This window comes from Ursus arctos, unplaced genomic scaffold (genome assembly GCF_023065955.2).
Source record: "Ursus arctos isolate Adak ecotype North America unplaced genomic scaffold, UrsArc2.0 scaffold_7, whole genome shotgun sequence".
Classification (NCBI taxonomy): Eukaryota; Metazoa; Chordata; class Mammalia; order Carnivora; family Ursidae; genus Ursus; species Ursus arctos.
The window spans coordinates 24,186,361-24,206,429 of record NW_026623089.1 but is presented as its reverse complement, the minus strand read 5'-3'; the positions used below and the strand labels follow the sequence as shown (position 1 = coordinate 24,206,429).

The 20,069-nt window shown below is 42.7% G+C and overlaps 1 protein-coding gene across 2 annotated transcripts in view; it reads right to left on the bottom strand.

Annotated features, from left to right (window-relative positions):
* The window catches only part of COL17A1 (collagen type XVII alpha 1 chain), a 53,010-nt gene extending 43,815 nt beyond the window's left edge, over positions 1 to 9,195 (bottom strand). The window contains exons 1-3 of one of the 2 annotated variants that reach the window (XM_026494055.4): positions 8,997 to 9,195; positions 3,431 to 3,493; positions 1,191 to 1,235 (exon numbers count right to left, since the gene is read on the bottom strand). In XM_026494055.4, coding sequence (XP_026349840.3) covers positions 1,191 to 1,235; positions 3,431 to 3,482 — 97 coding nt within the window. In that variant the 5' untranslated portion in view covers positions 3,483 to 3,493; positions 8,997 to 9,195. The remainder of the gene's footprint in view (positions 1 to 1,190; positions 1,236 to 3,430; positions 3,494 to 8,996) is intronic. The other variant, XM_057308431.1, reaches the window with a different exon arrangement.
* Positions 9,196 to 20,069: the final 10,874 nt, after the last annotated feature.

The window sequence follows — 20,069 nt, the reverse complement described above, 5'->3', positions numbered from 1 at the left end:
AGTAAGTGGCTCTTTAGGAAAACTGAAGTATTAGAAAAGGCAGCTCAGTGATGAAAGGCTCTATGAGGCCAGGACATGGGTTGGGCTTGCTTTTTGGAAATCGCCTGGTCAGTGCCACAGACATGGCAGCCGCTAGACTTGTTGAAGGGGTGAGTGACAGCTCTGTGTCACTGGTGTTCCACATGGCGGCCTGTCATGCTCTGACCTCTTGTCTCCATCCTCTGTGAGCCAGGCTGCCTGGCAGGTGCAAGGGTAGCTTTAGGGTTCAGTTCTCCAATACAGAATCCACTCAACCTAAGGACCTCCTCAGAAAACAAGTGGACACAGACAGAAGCCCGACTGGTGGTTCCTTTCTCCCACCCTATGCTCCGGCTGGATAAGGTTTCTGATACGAGTGTCCAATCAGGTCAATCTGTAGAGACTGAGAGTAGATGTGTGGTTCTCGGGGGGCTGAGGAGAGGGGAGGGGAAATGGGGAGTGACTGCTAATGGTCATGAAGTTTCCTTTTGGGGTAATGGAATGTTCTAAAATTAGATTGTTGCAATGGCTGCACAACTCCGTAAATATACTATGAAAATTAATAAAAGGAAACCTCGCTAAAGTGAATTGATGCTGGAGGGGGATGTCGAAAAGGGAGCCATGCCACTTAATGTCAATTACAGACCCAACAGAAGAACCCTCAACGGGAAAGAGTCATCAGCAGGGCCCAACAGGGAAAGATGTACACTGCATCTCCCACGGGAAATCTAGTACACCTGCAGCTTGGCCAATGAGGAACCAGCTATCACCCTGAACTCTAGCTTTTCTCCAACGGTCTTTCATTTAAACAACACCTCTCAGATTCCTCTTTCTTCTCCATAAAATAATGTTCCTCTCCTTTGTTTGTTGTACTTGCCGGTGGTTCTGTCTCAGCTTGCTTGTTCCAGGTTGTGATTCTTTGCTAGTCCCATATTCTACTGGTAAAATAACTGGCCATCTTATTTTTAAAGTTAACAATACTAACAGACCATTGAATTATGTATACTTCAAACTGGTGGATTTTGTGGTATATAAATTAATGTCACTACAACTATTAAAAAAGATTTCAGATATTTTGGATTTGCTCAGCTGAAGAGTAAGCACCTATGGGAAAGGTTACATGTGCCTTCGCACATGCCTTACTGAGAAGAAAGCTTTAGATAGTCACTTACTTGGCGGTAAAGATGTAAGTCTCGTAGTTACTGTTTCCGTGATAACTAGAAAAAAACAATAAAAAGTAAGATCTTATATAATGCACTGAATTCCCTATATTCTGGCAAGGTCTAACATCTGTCATAGGCTCAGCATCTCAAATTAGGTTCAACACAGGTTTTTGTATACTTGTGCTTTAAGATACGTGATCTGACCCTCTGTACATGAAAGTATGTGCAACAACAATGGGGTTTAATGTACCTGGAAAATACACTTATATCCTTTTGGAACCAAAAGTAGTTACCCACTGATTAGAAGGATGACTCACCTTGGCATCCGTGTCTCATCTAACAATTAGATCCAGTCCAAGCCTGGATCTTTGAAGGAGGACCAGGGCCTCAAGTCACCCTCACGTGTGTCGAGCCACACTCTGTCTGCACTGCCCCTTCCAAAGGTCACCCAGTTCAGCTGGGGCCAGTGCATTACCCTGGCTGATCTCACTGCGAAGCGGATAATTATTTTGTACTTCTTTTTCAACAGGGTGTCTGAAGGACATAATTCATTCTAAAATCTTCAGGGCCATCCTGAGTGTGGGGCGGTGTAGGAAGGCAGGGAGTTAGTAAGTCACATTTGGTGCTTGGCAAAACCAGGGATAGACGCATCAAAAACAGACTTGAAGAACCAGTGCCTTTGCCTCCTCAGACTGGGTTTCTCTAGACTCCCAAGTGATGGTTAGTCTATGGAGGTAATAAAAGCTTCCAGTATGTTTTAAACACCTGTTAGAAGAAAGACCCGCCGGGCCCCTGGGTGGTTTAGTTGCTTAAGCGGCTGCCTTCCACTCCAGTCTTGATCCCCGGGTCTTGGGATGGAAATCCCTGCTCGGCGGAGAGTCTGCTTCTCCCTCTCCCTCCAGCCCTCCTCTCTGCTTGTGCTCTCTCTCTCTCTCAAGCTCTTTACCTCTCAAATGAATAAATAAAATATTAAAAAAAAAAAAAAAGGAAGAAAGACCAGTTGCCTTCCCGAACCTCTCTCTCCCCTGCAGCAACATGGGGAGGTGGGTGGATTCCTAAAACCACAGCGGGGCCAACGCTGTTCTCTGACGGTGACCATCATCACCACCGCCCTCTGTGTGGGACATAAAGGAGCAGCAATTAAGCTGAAGTCATAGGTCTTCCACAGCACACATGCGCGGTGTATGCCTATGTGCGCATGCCCGTGTGCATGTGTACGTGTGGTGTGTATGTGCGCATGCCCGTGTATATGTGTATGTGCGCATGCCTGGGTGTAGGTGCATGTATATGCATGTGCGCATGTGCGTCGGTAGGGGTGGCGAAAGGAGAAAAGCCGCAGGGTAGTGTGTGACAATTTAAGCTGTCCTGCACGCCACTGCTCCGTCCCGCACCAGTCTTGTTGCCTCCACCCTTTTCCTTCTTCCACGGGTATTTTCCTAATTGATTGCCTCGTCCTGTCCTGGAGGAACCTGGGGTGATGACTGTGGCAGAAACTGCATTCCATGCATAACAGGAAATGGTTTTTCAGACTAAAATGGCAGCTTGATTTGAGTAACAGTCCTTGAGCTTTCACGAAACCTCTTATTGTGTGGACCTTTGGGATTCTTGGACACATAAAAATAAAGTATTTCCTAACCTAACGTTCCAAGTCTGTGAAGCCAGAATTTTTTTATTTGAGATATATGAAAGTCACAGGATAAATGAAAGAGCCAGAACTGTTTTGGGGACAGTTTAAATGTCTCTGAATTTATCATTTGGGCAGTTTCACAAAAGAAATGTGTCTGTTTTCAGTTTAAGTGTAGATTGCAACTGTAACACCGGTGTTATGCTAACTTTGTCCCTGCAGTTAGTAGGACATTAGTCTTTTGGATTTCTGTTGCCCTGTCGTCTAAATAAAGACATGGTTAAATGCCTTCGGCAGATTCATTCCACAGAATATTATGCAGCTATTAAAAGTGCTAATTATGAAAGCTATACATCGAAACGGTAATTTTCATTTTTGAAGAAAAAGCACATATTTTGATTACAAGTATGTTAAAATAAAAATCAACAAAAGCCATCTTATGGGAAGAAATAAAGTCTACTTAGGAAAACATTTTAAATGATACAGTGAAAAAAAAGAAAAAAAATCCAAGGAAAACTATAAATAATTTAGAAATGATAGAGTAGTTGTGATGGAATCAGGCATGAATTATTTACTCTTCCCCAATTTTTTATTACTTTTATAATGTTATGTCTCATGCTCTTACTTCTTTCAGTGACCTCGGTGCCATCTCGTTTGTTTTTCTTTGTTACATCCATACCATAGCCACCTGCAGAAAAGCCAGAAACCATGATCAGCCATGAGTCTTACCATTGCTTTTAGGAAGCATAGGTCCCAAGTATGCAAACTGAGAACCAAAAACACTTGACTCCCAGAATTCAAGGCATAATTCTTTCTTGTGCATATTTTTTTACAGAGTCCTTCCCACTCCTTGATTCAGTTATAAGAGGGAGTCATTTAATAGTTTCACTTTGGATTCTATTCTGTATGGAGAGCTTATTTTTCAGGATCTCATTGACCAGACTGCCCCCTGCTGAGCATTAATAGGATTACATGGAAGATGTGTTGCCCTGACCTTTGACTGTAAAACCTCCATTCTTTGCCAGATTAACAGACAGCTGAAGGATATCCATCAAGGCACTTTAACGAACTCATTTTGTTGTATCCCGTAATGTTCAGTGTTCTATATGGAATTCGATGTATAGAACACATTCATGCTTCATTATTTAGAGTTTAGATAGGAGAATAATGTTTGATGGACTTAAATCAGGAAAAAAAATTATTGTATTGTTGGTACTTATATGGCACTTAATACTTTTCACAATATGGAACTTTCCCTTCATAACAAGCTAGTCCCACTATGCTTCTTTGCAGACATGAGTAGGAAAAATATATGAAGAAAATGTGTAAAATCTGCAGAAATATGTAGGAAAGGCATATTTGTATGTTACCTATGTTCCCCCTCCACTCACTGCTTCCGGAAGGGAAAACCACTGAGATCTTGTCCACTGTGACCTGAAGCGTAGATGGACTGAGACCGTGGGACAGCAAGAGGCTGGGGTGGGGGGCGAGGCTTAAACACCAGGAGAGCACAACAGCAATCTACATCCCAACTGGGTTCTTGCTGTGCTGCCCTCTCCCACATCTGGGAGGACTTGAAATCTGGCTTTTCCTGTGATTCCCTCTCTACCCACCGCAACCTTCCCTTCCTGTTTTGGATGCACGTGACCTTCCCTTCCTCTTTTGGATGCAGGTCAAATTGGATTCTAGAATTCTGGGCAAGCCACTTCTGCCCAGTATGCCCCTTGCTTGAAGATTTCTCCTACAGTCTTTTTAACCTGCCTGTTGACTTCAGGCTCGACTTCTCCAATAGGCACTCAGGCACAGCACCTAATCCTATCACACTTTTAGGGGTCCACGAAAGGGTTTTAATTTCTTTTTACAATCAGAAGGAGAGGGGCGCCTGGGTGGCTCAGTCAGTTAAGTGTCTGCCTTCAGCTCAGGTCATGATCTCCGGGTCCTGGAATGGAGCCCCACATTGGGCTCTACACTGACTGGGAAGCCTGCCTCTCCCTCTCCCTCTGCCTCTGCCCTTCCCTCCTGCTCATGCTCTCTCTCTCTTTCAAATAAATAAATAAAAATTAAAAAAAAATTAAAATCAGAAGGAGAAATGGGGCGGCCTGGGTGGCTCAGTTGGTTAAGCGTCCGACTCTTGCTCTTGGCTCAGGTCACACTCTCGGAGTCCTGGAATCCAGCCCCGCGTCGGGCTCTGTGCTGAGTGGGGAATCTGCTTGAGGATTCTCTCTCTTCCTCTCTCTGCACCCCTCCCCCGCTCATGCACGCGTGCGCGCGCGCGCGCGCGCACACACACACACACACTCTCTCTCTCTCCCTCAAATAAATAAATAAATCTTAAAAAGAAAATCTTTAAAATCAGAAGGAGGAATGAACACAATCCAACCTGGTTTATATTATTTCAATGCAGTTATAAAATAAAATTTTTTAAGATTTTTTTTTTTTTTTTTAATGGAGGAAGGGGTCCACAAAATCAAATGCATCTAGGGCCCGCGAAAGTCATACTGTGGCCCTGGGTGACTTCCCCGCTGAAAACCAAGCCCACAGGAGACCAGCCACTCAGCTAGCCGGTGGAATGAACCAAGATCGGCACAGTTAGCTTCAGGGCCTGGTCGAACTGCCAACCTCTTGCTCACTGGAGTTTCGTAAATGCAGCTCCAGGCAAAGAATGAGGCATCATGGAAAAAAACTCCCGACTGGACCTGAGAAGCCACAGAAGGTGGCTTTGGCTCTGGTATGTTTCCCAGAGCCAAAGACGAGGGGCTCCGTAAACAATTTCACAAGGGAGTGCAGCTCTTGAGAAGGCCAAACCTGGCCTGTGTCTGTGTCTGCATTCCGGCTACAACCCGTACGATTACTGTCACGCAAACCTACAGGCCACCAGACCCCCTCTTTGAAACCTTCTGTCGAAGCAGTAATTGCCTTTGGTATCTCTGAGGCACCCCTGCCTTTTTTTTTTTTTTTTTTTTAATTGGTCGTTAGCTTGGGACCAGGAGGCATTTTGGAGATTAAACACTCAAATGCACCTGGCTGCTGGTGGGGAACCACCTAGGGTGGTACGTGGACTGATAGGAAATACTAGCCTGGAAAGGAACTGTTTATAACAGGCCACGGAGGCTTTTACTTCCCACAAGTTATTGTGTGTTTTGATCCTTACAAGAATGCTGCTGCCAGCAGCTATCCATTTGGGTTTGGCTGGGTTTCTTCTACGTGTAGCCATCCAGGCAGACTGAAGATAGCTCCCATTGATAAGGGTCTCCGTGTCTAGGCCGCAAACCTAGTGAGCGTTTTCTTGTTCTTTCTCTACCCAGAAAAATAACCCACTGTTTTAGGCACTCCAATCTTAGTCTTAAGTCCTAATGATGGAGCTTTGAGGTGTACAGCAAAATGCCAAGGGTCCCCCAACTTCCAGAGGGCCCGAGGAGAGGGACCACCTGCTAAGAAATCAGATACCCTCCTCCTCCAGGGCCTGCGGGCTCCTTACTTGAAGGTGCTCAGAGAGAGAATGGGTCTGAGATGGCTGCAGGTAGATGTCCCCCCCCCCCCCCCCCCCCCGCCTCTCTTTCAGCCTGAAGCCCCACAGATGGCTGTGTCCTATGGAGAAGGTGTCCTATGTCCTATGCAGAATGATTTCTTGGGCCTGGAATACACAGAACGGAGTTCTGTTGACTTTGCCACTGATAGTCTGAAGTGGCAGGGTTGTGCCGGGACGTGGATTCCTTTCAACCAAACGTAAGACGAGACGTTAAGTGAGTCATCAAAAGGAAAGTGATGGGTCGAGGCACAAACCCGGACTGGGATCGTCCCATAGGACCTACGGTACTCCCGCGGGATTTCCTTTTTAAACGTGCTGCGTGTGGATAGTTTTAAGAAGTGTAACGTTAGGGAAAGGAAAGTGACAAGCCCGGCGCAGGCCCGAGCCTGCCTCTTCCCGCCGAGCTCGCCAGCGTGCTCTCTGCCCAAAACACTACTTAATGGAAGCGCCGTCAAGTTGCTTCATTTGTAACTCTTTAATTGTAACTTCTTTGATGTTTAGGCCACTTCACTAGAACTAAGGAAGAGCAGGTCTCTAGATTCTCAATTCCAAAATTATGCTAATTTCCATCCGTAGTGCTAAGGAGCTGCTTCATGGTTATTCACAGTTAATGTTCTTTAGAAGATGTAGAAAAATGATCCCATGATATTTTCTTATGCAGGAAAATGCAGTTCAAAATCATTTTTCTACTCTTTTGAATTTTCCTTATTTTCCACTGCGTTTAAATGATGTCACATTCACCTAAAACCATTCTGATGATGGCACCCGTACAAACAAGGACAAACCGCTGTTAGGGATAGTCAGCCCTTACACTGACCTTATTCTAATGTCCCATGAGGGGCGCCTGGGTGGCTCAGGTGGTTAAGCGGCTGCCTTCGGCTCAGGCTCGGGTCATGATCCCAGGGTCCTGAGATCTGACCTGGCTCGGAGGGGAGACTGCCTTTCCCTCTCCTCCCCTCTTGTGTGCTCTCTCGCTCTCTCTCTTGCTATCTGTGTCTCTCTCTCTCTCAAATAAATAAATAAAATAAAAAGCTTTATTAAAAAAATGACCTATTTTAAGAATAGGAACTCCCCAGCCTCTGCTAAGGAACCCCAAGTATTTTTACAGCTTCTATTACTCCCATCTCTGCATGCTTCAAATTTTAAAACAAAACAACAAAATGGTCACAGTGTGAGAAAACCATGCAGTACTCTGATCTGTGAACACAGATGGGGCAAGCAGTTTGAGGGCCAGGAAAACCAGCCCCCGAGGGTGGATTGTCTCAGAGGCGCTTGTCTCTACAAAGCACAGCAGCAGCGGGTGTGCCCCTGGCTGCGTCTGGCATCTGTGATTTATGCATAACTTGGGGCTGGGGGAGTTTGGGCACCAGCTTTGTGATTCTGCCTCTTGTTTCCAGCCCTGTTTCGTGAAGTCCTGCTGCCGATAGTAATAGCAACTGAGCAGACCACACAGACCCAGGCTTCTTTTGCTCAAGCATCATCTGTCAATGAGGTTGGTTCTTAGGTGGGATCAGTTTCACGAATCTGAGTTTCTATCCAGGCTTGAAGCAAGGCTATAACCGTGTCCAGGTAAACTCTGGTCACATTTGCGTGGGTGTTGTGAAGGGGTCAGAATAAAGCTGGCGCCTCTGATTCTCTGAAGGGCATCCAGCAGGAGCTCACTTAGATCTGGGCCTTACCTCTGAGACACAGCAGGCAGGGGAGAGGAGAAACGGTTCTGCTTTTCAAGTGACTATCTTTTAAAAACCTCCCAATATTTTATGGACATTAACGAATCTGACCATTAGCTACTGATTAACTGCTCCACAAATGAACTGATGTCCCACACGCGTTGCCTCCCCTTCGAAAAGCAACGTGGTCGTTTGTGCTTGAGTGCTTAATGCAGTCCAGTGAGATACTGAAGGTGCTAATTCTCACCCCAAAATGATTTGGGGAGAGGGGGCAAATTGGCCAGTAAAAGGGTGTATACAGACAAAATGTCCCTCCCGCTTTTATTTTCTTGTTCTAAATTCGACTCCAGGAAATTACTGGATTAATTATATCATTTCAGATATTACACTTTACTTTAGATTAGAGGCAGTATTTTCGAGACTGTGATAAACAACGTCCATCCAACCTCTCGGGCTTAGTCAGAACCTGCCAGCACAGAGCCCAGGCGGCATCTCAGCTCTTAGTACTTAGTGTTTCTGCAAACCCCACTTACCCACCCTGTAACTTCACCTCTGAGCTAGCCTCTGTTGTCAAGGGAAGAGAAGGAAACAGAGGGAGGGGGGAGAGCGAGAGCAAGAGACTGAGATTGAAGGAATCATAACTCTATCCTACCCTAAATAAAACAATTTAATACATGCCATTTTACAATACTGAAAATCATACCAAAAAAGAAAACCAAACTGGCCACTAGAGCCCAATTTATCTGAACTGGCCTTTTTCTTCTCCTTCCCACAGATGAATCTTTCTTGCTGTTCCTCCAGAACACGGGCCCAAAGCAGGACACAGAAACCAAAGTCGCCTTCCGTGGTCATTAACTGCCTCTACCCGCAATACTCGAACCTTAACAATCTCATCTCATTTTCTCCAACAGACACTTCCATTCTAAATAGCAAATGTCAAGTCAAAGTCCCAGAAGAAGGGAGAAAAAGGGCAAACCCCTGCTGGAACTTACCTTCTTTGAGATTGGAAGGGACTGGAAACAACTTTGAATAAACCCCCCTCTCTGTCTTTCTCCTCCTGATGTTTTTCTCCAAGACGTTTGCAGGTCCCACTTTTTTTATCCAGACCCAGCCCAGGTGTGTTAGAGCTGACTGATCTTTCAAAAATGTTCCCTTCTCCTGCGCTCCCCCTTGTTTCTTTCAGTTCTTTGCTCCCTAACAAGTCCTGACAAAGGTGTGTCGGGTTTACAGTTACTCCACCCTTCCAATTATCTGACACTTGCTGCATTTAAAAAAGATCTGCCTCCAGGAATCAAACTTTACAGGAGGCAGAACCTTGCTCTGACCAGGGTAGGCCCATTAACCATTTATGGGTCCACTGGGAAAACGGAACAAAGGTAAAGGAAATACCCTTTTATTACTTTTCCTTATCTTTCAAAACCAGAGAGCTACCACAGCATGGCATTCCCCTTCCTTGCGGCCAGGGAATAGTAAAAATCCCGAGGTGCATGATTCATGGTGTGGCCAGGCTTGTGGGGGGCCTGTGGTCAGAGTGTCCGATTCCTAGAAAAACTGTGAAGTTGGCAGGATTTATATTCAAGACCTGTTTCTCCTACATATGCCTTTGCCTGCTTTCCTTCATTCTGACCCAGGCGAGGTCAAGCCCGCCTGGAGGAAAATGTGGGACGGTTAATGGCACAGGGATTCATTTTTTAAAAGGGGCAGCCAGATAAGTGATGTTGACTCCAAAGAGGGACGTGTTAGTGACAAGATTTTAGGCACTTAGCCACCAAATATAATGGAGAGGTACTGCTGGGGAAGGTAGAGGACCTTTTTGCCGTTCAAATCAGGCAAACATGGTCTCCATACATCCAAAGACATGTGTGGACTCCCAGAAACTCTCTCATCTCAGCTACATTCCCTGGAGCCATTAGACTTCCCTAAAGGGTCAATATACACCGATCTACATAATTCTCATGAATACCTGCTTAGTGCCCGGCTCTCCAGGACCCCTAAAGACTAGCATGAGACTCTTGGTACTGGTAAAATGGGGAGTCTGAACCTGGAACTCACTTAGGTGGTATTCCCACGCCGGAGGGGAGCCGTTGGATTCCTGCAGGGTAGCACTAATGCGTGTCTGCGCCCTGCTATCGTGGGCACTCACCCCACGTGGAAAGGTAGCGGGCCACCAAGCACAACCTGCAGGGGTCTCACTCCTATGCCCCCAACATTCCGCACCAGAGTCACACACTTCAGAAGCCTTTCCATGACCTAGAATGTGACACTACGGGGTTCTTGCTTTCTGGGATATTCCTGCCTACCCCAAATAAATACTTACTCAACATGTCTGCTGTCAATCTCATAGGAGAAGAGCACTGGGAATCTGGAAGATGGGGAGCTTTCAGCATCAAATTGACATAAGCCTGCATCATTCATTCATTTACTCATTAATTCATGAATTACACAAAAACATGTTGGCTCCTGCTTGGAGCCAGACATTAAACTGTATGTTGAGCGTTCGGTGATGAAATGGAGACCTATTATCTGTCCTTACCAAGTTCACAAGCTAGTGGAAGAAGGTAGGTCTTCAACAATGTATTACTCTGCTAAGGTTGCCGGGACAAAATTCTGGTGGCTTACACAACAGAAATTAATTTTGTCACAGATCTGAAAGCCAGATGTCCAAGACCAACATGTCAACAGCTAGGTTTCTCCTGAAGCCTCTCCCTCCTTGGCTTGCAGAGGGCTGTCTTCCGGCTGTGCTCTCATGTGGACTTTTCTATCTGTGGGCATCCCAGCTGTCTCACAATGTGTCCTAATCTCTTGTAGGGACACCGGTCAGATTGGATTAGAGCCCATCCTAACAGCCTCATATTAACTACTTGATTAAAATCCTATCTCCAAATTGTGGTCACATTCTAAGATACTAGGGGTTAGGCTTCATCATCTGAATTTGAGGAGGGGGACATAATTTATAACAAATGGTGCTCATAATAAACAATTATGCATCGATATGTAATTAAGAATGGATAACTATTATAAAGAGAAAATTCTGGATTCTATCAGAGAGGAGGAGAGGTCATCCAGAGGAGGGATGGGAGGGCAAATCCTGCTAAGAAGGTAACATTTAGACTGATAGAGGAAGGTTGAGCAGAGGTCTACAGGTGAAAGGAGGGGTTGAGATTGTTCTAGAATCTGGACAGGAAATAAAATATTCAAGAAGGCTCTGAAGTAGAAGAAGCAAAGGAAGTTTGAGGAAACGTGATGCCGATCTATTTAAGTGTACCGAATGAAGGGAGGGTGGCAGTAGGAGTGAAGCTAGAGAAAGAGAAGGGGCTAGATCACACAAGGCCTCATTAGCCACAGGAGGGAGGTGTTTTTAGGTATTAGGAAAATGTTCTTAAATTGACATTAGGAAGCAACTCCGTCCTGGCACCGTGTGAGTGTTTGGATTATTAAGAAAGAAGAAAGACTGGAATTAACGTTTTCTAAGGTCCATTGTGTGCCAGATATTTTATATACATTATTTTATTTATTCCCTATAGCAACTCTAAGAGGTGTGTACTATTATTTTTTTTTTAATTTTATAGCCGACAAAAGTGAAATTCAGGGAGGTTGAGTAACCAGACCAAAGATTTTATATCTAATAAGTGGCTCCGGAGAGGGCAGAGGGCCTGTAAATGGAGTTAATGATTGATCATATCTCCGTGATGAAGTCTCCGTACAAAACCAATGGTGCGGGGTTCAGAGAGCTTCCAGGTACATGAACACATCCACATACCAGGAGCGTGAGGCATCCCAGCTCCACGGGCACAGAAGCTCCTGTGCTCAGACACTTCCCAGACCTCGCCCTGCATCTCTCTTCATCTGTCTGTTCCTCTGTATCCTTTATCATAGCCTTTAATAAACTGGTGAACACACAGAAGTGTTTCCCTGAGTTCTGCAAACCCCTCTAGCAAATAATTGAATCCAAGAGGGAGGAGGTCATGGGAACCTCTGATTTATCGCCACGGTGGACAGAAGTTGTGGGTAACCTGGGGACCTATTACTTGTGACTGGCATCTGCAGTGGGGGGCAGTCTTGTGGGACTGAGCCCTTACTGTGGGGAATCTGACACTGTCTCCAAGCAGACAGTGTCAGAATTGAGATGAATTGTAAGATACACAGCTGTTGTTGCGGAATTACCTGATGTGGGGAACCCTCCCCCCCACTTTTGTGACCAGAGTGTCCAAAGTGCTGTGGGCTTGGTAGTCATGTGAGAGTAAAGGAAGACACAAGAGGTTGGTTAATTGTTTTTTTTCCCACACAGTGGCAGAGCCTATGTTCTGTTCAACTCTTGAACTCTTGTTTCCCACTGCCTGGTCTATCATTAAAATTTAAATATGCCCATAGCTTTGAACTGAAAGAAAATAGGCAATATCAAAATAGATCAGGCCAAGAGCAAATGACAACTTAAATCAGAATTCAAACCATCTGAATAGTAGGGGTATTTGCCGCCAACAGCATTATGGTGTTGGTATAATCTATTGATGCATTTAGATAAAAATCTATCTATTAGGACTTGGCAACCATGAACCAATCATTTAACGATAACCACTGTATAAAACCAAACATGCTAACCAACCATTGGAATCAGCATGGCTTTTTTTCCCCCCTTAGGGTCTTGTAATAACATAATTCTCCAGGGACAATGGAAAAGTCAGACCCAAAATAGATAAACTCCAAAGTAATTCACCCGGCATCCTCTAAGCTAACTCAATAGCTAATAAGCCTATGTGTATGTGTGCATGTGTGTGCTGTGTCCAGAGTCCTGTACTAAGCACTTTGGGAGAGAAGGAAACTAAAAGAATTCAAGTGTTTATATTCCAGTTACTCAGCGTTCGTCATTTGTTGTGTTTGGCAAAACCATTTATAAGAAGACATTATCTTCGTACATGGAGTAAAAGAAATCTTACGTTCATTCAAATTCATATATCAAGTTCCTACCATATGCCTGGTACTAAGGGAGTTGTCTTTTAAATGTTTTAAATTAACCAGAAAAAAATGAAATTCTTGCTGAAACGAAGGAACAGAGTCAGATTTAGGACAGAGCAGTGACTAAGACACCGGAAAGGTGTTTCTTCTTCCCTGCTCCATTCAGAGCTGTGTTAATGAGTCACATTTAATCAATTTGTGATGGACTAGAAAGAAAATTTCCTTAAGTGGCAACCGGAAAAATATTCATCCTCCCCAAGTTGTCTGCTGACTTTTAAACAGGTTGGGGAGAAAGGATGCCTGTTCTCGTGTAGCCCAGATTGGCACCTGGTGACCAGATTCACTTCCTGAGCAACGTGGAGTAGAGGGGGACCCCGTTTTACATGGCTGCCAAGTTTTTGTCAAATGAGCATTCACTACCTCGTTAATCTTTGTGAACACAGAGTTTTCTTTATTTATTTGGTTTAAAGGAATGTTCCTTATCAATGGATTTCTAGGGACTTTGTGACCTTCTTTCATAAAGCAACATCACATGATCGTGATATGTTGTTCTGATGATACTTTCATCCAGGAATCCTGAAGCTTTGGGACATACTTGCCTTATATCCCTAAGAGACAATAAGAAGTTCACTGAGAAGGAGGTGAGAGAAAATAATTTTATATTTAATGAGATAATTCCAGTACCTACGGTCAGCGATTCAGCTCTTTTGTTGGATAGAAAATCCACTGATTTTTTTTAAAAAAAATGAATTCCTACATAGTAAGATAAAAAGATACAATAATTATTTGTTGTAGTTTGCTACTATATTTCTGAGACCAGAAGACCATATTTCTGCCTAGCTTTCTCTTTGGTTGCATGCACGCCTGGATAATAAGACTTCCTGTAAACAATCATGACAACAGCACATGTCACAGTTTATGGAGCAGTTTGGCTTTTGGAAGGATGCAGCTGAGACCCGGTACCAACTCCTGCCCTTCACCCATGGGCTTAAGGTGTCCATCTGCTTTGTCTGTCTATAATGGTTCTTGAATTGTTCCCAAACTGTGTTCTTTGCTGCCTTTTTTTATAATAACAAAGCACCTGGTTTCTTTACTTCTATTTCTAATTTCAGATCTATTCATTCATTTATCCACTCAGAACCCATACGTATTTGTTGAATGAATAAACAAATACCTATTGAGTGTCTACTCTGAGCAAGGCATTGGGTGTATGGATACAATCGAGGATGAGATGTAAAACATGCCTTTAAGGAATTTACAAGGTGAATAAAAAGATCTATGGATATCCAGCTGTGGGCGTCAGCTATTGTTTCATGAAAGAGTTGTCATTTGAGCTAGACTTAAAAGGATGGGTGTATCAAGAAACTGTGGGTGGAGCTGAAATTTCAAGCACAGAGTCCAGCATGAGAGGCACAGACCTAGTATAGATTAAGGCTTGGGTGGAGGGTGGTAGAACATACCATGAAGAAAGAGTAGATCGGGAGAGGTTGGAAGTGTAGGGAGTGCCAGTCAGATCATGGGGAATCTGAAATACCAGTCTGAGGAATGTCTACGTCGTTCCATGGGTGAAAGGGATTTATGGGAAGTCAAGAAATGGAAGGATGGGAACTGGGTGGAACAAAGATTGATGTGATGACAATGTAGAGTGGACCAGGAGAGATGAGAAGGTGAGACCAATAAAGGACACCAGGGCAGTCGTAGAGGTGAAAGAAAGGGCTGAAGTTTAGCAAGGCAAAGATGAAAGAAGGAAAGGAGCCAAGGGGGCCAATATCAGGGAGGCTGGGAAGACACAGGGCATTGAGTGATTGCCTCTAGGTTGAGAAAGAGGGTAGGGCTTAGGATGACACCGAGATTTTTCCAAGCCAACCACTGACCACAGCAACTTCCCTCCTTTCCCCTAACTCAAGAGACCTTCTACCTTTCTCAGAAGACCGCCTGTTAGAGCTTACAGAAGGATATGGGAAAAAAAAAATCATTCCCTTGGTTTGGACTTTTTCCTGCCTCCATTTTGTCCTATGTTCATTACCTAACACATGGGAGGTTTAAAAAAATGGTTTCATTTTCTGTCTTGAAGAATTTAGAATTAAGACAGTAGTATAATATTAAAATATATCACCTATAGATAATACACTTAGTTTAAAACCACCATGTTTTATTTCTAACACATGCTCTACTAAATTATCTGGAACTCGTTTCTTTTCTTTTTTAAAACAGTTATTTATTTTCTAAAGATTTATTTATTTGAGAGACAGAGACAGCACACATGTGTGCTTTTGTGTGAGAATGAAGGGGGAGGGGCAGAGGGAGAGAGAGAGTCTCAAGCAGATTCTGAGCTAAGCGTGGAGCCTGACGTGAGGATCGATCTCATGACCCTGAGATCATGACCTCAACCAAAACCAAGAGTCCGACACTCAATCGACTGCACCACTCGGGTGCCCCTTAATATTTATTTATTTAAGTAATCTCTACACCCAGTGTGGGGCTCCAACTCACAACCCTGAGATCAAGAGTCGCATGCTCCTCCGACTGAGCCAGCCAGGCGCCCCTATAACTTGTTTCTAATAACTAAACATTTATAGATTACTTGTTATCAAAAGATAGCAATGAGCCAAAGAAAAATATGTGAAGTGTTAGTGTTAATAATTGCTACCCTTTCATTATCAGAGAAAATATACCCCTTAGGTTCCAAAAGATTTCCCCATTTATGGAAGAAATGAAAATCCTGTCTGGGCTGGAAGTCGTTCCTAGTCTTCTGTTTGGCACTGTTCACCTGCCCACCCTGGCAGTGTTAAACCTCTCTAAGAACTGGGGTAAGCCAAGTTATTTGTACTTTCTGTGCTCAGAGTTTACATGGAAGGGCTGTCAGAAGCATCAAGGAGATGAAAAGTTCACTAGTGCTCGTAGAAAAAAAGACGAGCTCTCAAATATGAATTACTGAATATAAAGAGACCCGTTCTTTCAAATGTATGTTAGGCTTGATCTCTATCGGGGAGAAGGAAAAACAATTCAACAAAATAGCAGGAAGCCACCTGACAGATGGATTTATTACTGGATTTTAATGGCACGTAGCCCAAAGATCTGAAACGTCTGCACCAGGTGATGCCCATTCTCTTGTGCTGTCGGCCATGATTCAGAAGACAGGCTTGGTTCTCACAAAACACGTCCACACAAGGACTATCTTCATTAAGACGAAGACCACACCCTATTATCTGGTTTGTGGTTACCACTATTTTCCTCATGGGTATATCTCTAGTACACAGACTCACACTGAAAATCATGTCTTGTTGCCTGACATGCTCATTGACTCAACATTCCAGTGATTATAACACTCATCCAAAATTTTTTTAAAGATTTTATTTATTTATTTGAGAGAGAGAGAGCATGAGAGGGAGAAGGGTCAGAAGGAGAAGGAGACTCCCCACTGAGCAGTGAGCCCAACATGGGGCTTAACCTCAGGACTCTGGAATCACGACCTGAGTCAAACGCAGACGCTTAAAAGACTGAGCCACCCAGGCGCCCCTCATCTAAAAATTTTCTACCTATTCTTTCATCAGTGGTTTCCAACTTGTGTTTTGGGACTCCTGGTATTTTAGCCATTTGCCAGCATCAAATGTAAATCAGATTATTTAAATTCAGTAAAATTCACCCTTTTTTGTGCTCCATGAGTTTTGATAAATGCATATAGTTGTATAACCACCACATTCAAGATCTAGAACAGTTCCATCACATCCCCAAATTCCATTGTGCTCCATTATAATTTACCCCATCTCTAGCCCCTGTCAACTCCTAATCTGTTTTCTATTCCTATGGTTTCCCTTTTCCAGAATGTCATGTAATGGAATCATACAATACATAGCCTTTTGAGCCCGGCTTCTTTGACTGGCGTTTGAGATTAATCCGTGTTGTGTACATCATTAGTTTGCCTCTTTTTATTACTAAGTCATATTCCATTGTTTAGATACACAATTTTTATACATTCATATGTTGATGGCCGTTTGGATTGTGTCCCGTTCTTGTCAATTATGAATAAAGTTGCTTTAAGTACTACGTCCTTATGTTGTATGAACACGAGTTTTTATTTTTTGTGGGCAAATACCTAGGAGTGGAATGTTGACCTAGATAAATATAGATTTAAGATAAGAAACTGACAAATTGTTTTTAAAAATATTTGTACCATTTTGCGTTTCCACCAGTCATGTATGAGAGGTCCACATCTTTGTCAGCTCTTGGGATTGTTCATTTTTATGATTTTAGTCATTCTCATAAGTGTGGAGTGGTATTATGGCTTTAATTTGCATTTCTCTGTTGACGAAGATATGGACCATCATTTCCTGTGCTTATTTACCATTCATATATTTTCTTTGGTGAAGTGTCTGTTCAAATATTTGCCCGTTCTCAAGTTGGATTGTTTTCTTATTATTGAATTTTGATAATTCTCTATATATTCTGGGGATAAGTCCTTTTAGAGAGAGGTGTTTTTGCAGATATTTACTTCATCCCAGTCTTGTGGTTAAACTTGCCATTTTCTTTACTTTCTTTGTTTTTTTTAAAGATTTTATCTAGTTGAGAGAGAGGACGAGTGGGAGGAGGGGCAGCAGGAGAGAGAGAAGCTCAAGCAGACTTGTCACTGCAGCTCAGAGTGTGACGTGGGGCTCAATCTCACAACCCTGAGGTCATGACCTGAGCCGAAATCAAGAGTTGAACACTTAACCATCTGAGCTGCCCAGGCGCCCCTGCCGTCTTCATTTTATTTACATGCAAGCATACACTATATATATAAAGCATAACCAATTTGTAATTTAAAAAATAGAAGTTTTTATTTCACATTCATTTATTACTTTTTCAATGTTCTTCCTTACTTTATGTAGACCTGAATTTCTTTTTTTTTTTTTAAGATTTTATTTCTTTATTTGACAGATAGAGACAGCCAGCAAGAGAGGGAACACAAGCAGGGGGAGTGGGAGAGGAAGAAGCAGGCTCATAGCAGAGGAGCCTGACGTGGGGCTCGATCTCATAACGCCAGGATCACGCCCTGAGCCGAAGGCAGACGCTTAACCGCTGTGCCACCCAGGAGCCCCTAGACCTGAATTTCTGACCTGTACAATTTTCCTTTTCTCTAAAAAACTTCTTTTAACATTTCTTGAAAGACAGGCCTATTGGCAACTTATTTTCCCAATTTTTGTCTGAGAAAGTCTGTATTTCTCACTAACCCCTTTTATTATCACTTTTATAGCAGAAATGATTGACAATAATGGTATTTGATCATAATCTCTGTGATTTCATCTGAAATTTGTTCATTGGTCAGATGTCTCTGTTTTTTCAGTAGCAACATTAAATATTAAGCATGATTTGTGTTATTTGTTGCAGTATTTATGATTTATCCTCTAGGAAAGATGTGCACACACAGGGTGATTTGCTTTAGAACTATTAATTTCATCTTTTTAATCCACAAAAGAATACAAATCATTAATAGTGTAGTGAGTGTTAATGGACTTTGGTATTATGGAGAGGATGTGACCAAGGAGCTCCAGAGTATTTGGAAAGAGAAGTGGGCAGGGCACGTCAACTTATTACCATGGCTCTGTGCACAGCGTTCTTTACGTATAGACTGAGGATATATCATCTGTTATAGTGGTCATGGCAGTGGCCTCCCAGTTCTACCCCCAAACTGTTTACTTTAACTTACTGCCCTTGTTAATGATGGTTTAGGAAAGAAATGTGATTCACTTATGGCCAATTGTACATGAAGAAAGCCTATCTAGGGACTTCTGGGAAAGGCTTATTGCTTCTAAGGAGACAAGAGATAACCCTTTTCTCTTTCAGGATATTGTTACATCTGGATGTGATGTGGACCTGCTGAAACACTACAGCCGCACGAGCGAAATCACCACCGTGAGGAGATGAGAGTTGAAAACATCCTTGTTCCTCATGGCAACGTTGAGTGCCAGAATAAATAGTAACGGAGCCACCCCATCTCTGGATTCCTTGTATGTTGAGACTACAAACTTCCTTATCATTTAAGCCAATTTGAGTTGGTATTTTCAGTTATTGGAGTTGAAAGCATCCTCGCTGATACATAATAATAAATAATGGTATTCTCCAAGCTTAGCTGTAGATAAGTAATAGTATTGTCTAAATGTACACAGATGCTGTTGCAAATAATAAAATATAAATTCATTTTGAATGTTAATGAAGTCAAAGTTTTCCTCTAGCATTGCCTAATTTTTTAATCAATTGGTTCCAAAAGTACAAATATCATCATGTGGAACTCTGTAAAATACTCTGACCTTAAGAAGAGGTATTCACATTTCAAAGGTTGAGAGTAATTCGCTCAAATGTAAAGACTCAACTATGGCTCTCTCATTATCAAGACCATGAATACCCAAGACTTATAAATACCAATTCTCAGAAGATGCTAGAATCTTTGAGATTAATTTTAGTAAAAATGAACATACTTTGAATATTAATATCATAAAATCTTGGAGCTCCAAGAGGTCTTAGAGATCACCAAATGATAACGCAAATGACAAAATTGAGACCCAGATAAACTAAATATGTTATTGAAGGTCATTAATGGTAGAGTCCAGACTAAGATGTATGTTTTTGTTTGCTTGTTTTGCTGTGGCCTTTGGGGAAATGTTCAAGATGCTTTTTGGGCCTCTTAATTATCCTAACTACTGAGGAGCTTGAAGGATTACCAAATATTATGGACCAAGCATGTGCCTCTAAAATCCTGTGCAGTTTTAACAATTCTCAATGATGAACTTCAGCAGAAAAACCCTGCTCTTGATGATTTGACCACCCATTCATTTCTCTTGGGAGTAAGAAGTAAGCTCACCCATTCTGCATAGTAACAAGATACTCGAAAGGGCGGGATTGTTAGTGTGACATAAACTCAAATGTATTTTATAAGGTAATTTTTTTGTTATGTGCTTCATGTTTATCAGATTATGCTCATTTGATCTATATTAAATAAAACAGCCACAGCAGGAAGAGTACCTGAAATGGGGTACTAAAATTTAAAAGAAAATGTTATCATTTCTGATTATCTCAAATCTTCCACCTCTTTGGCCTATAGAGCATTTAATTAAAATGTTAAATGACCAAAAAAT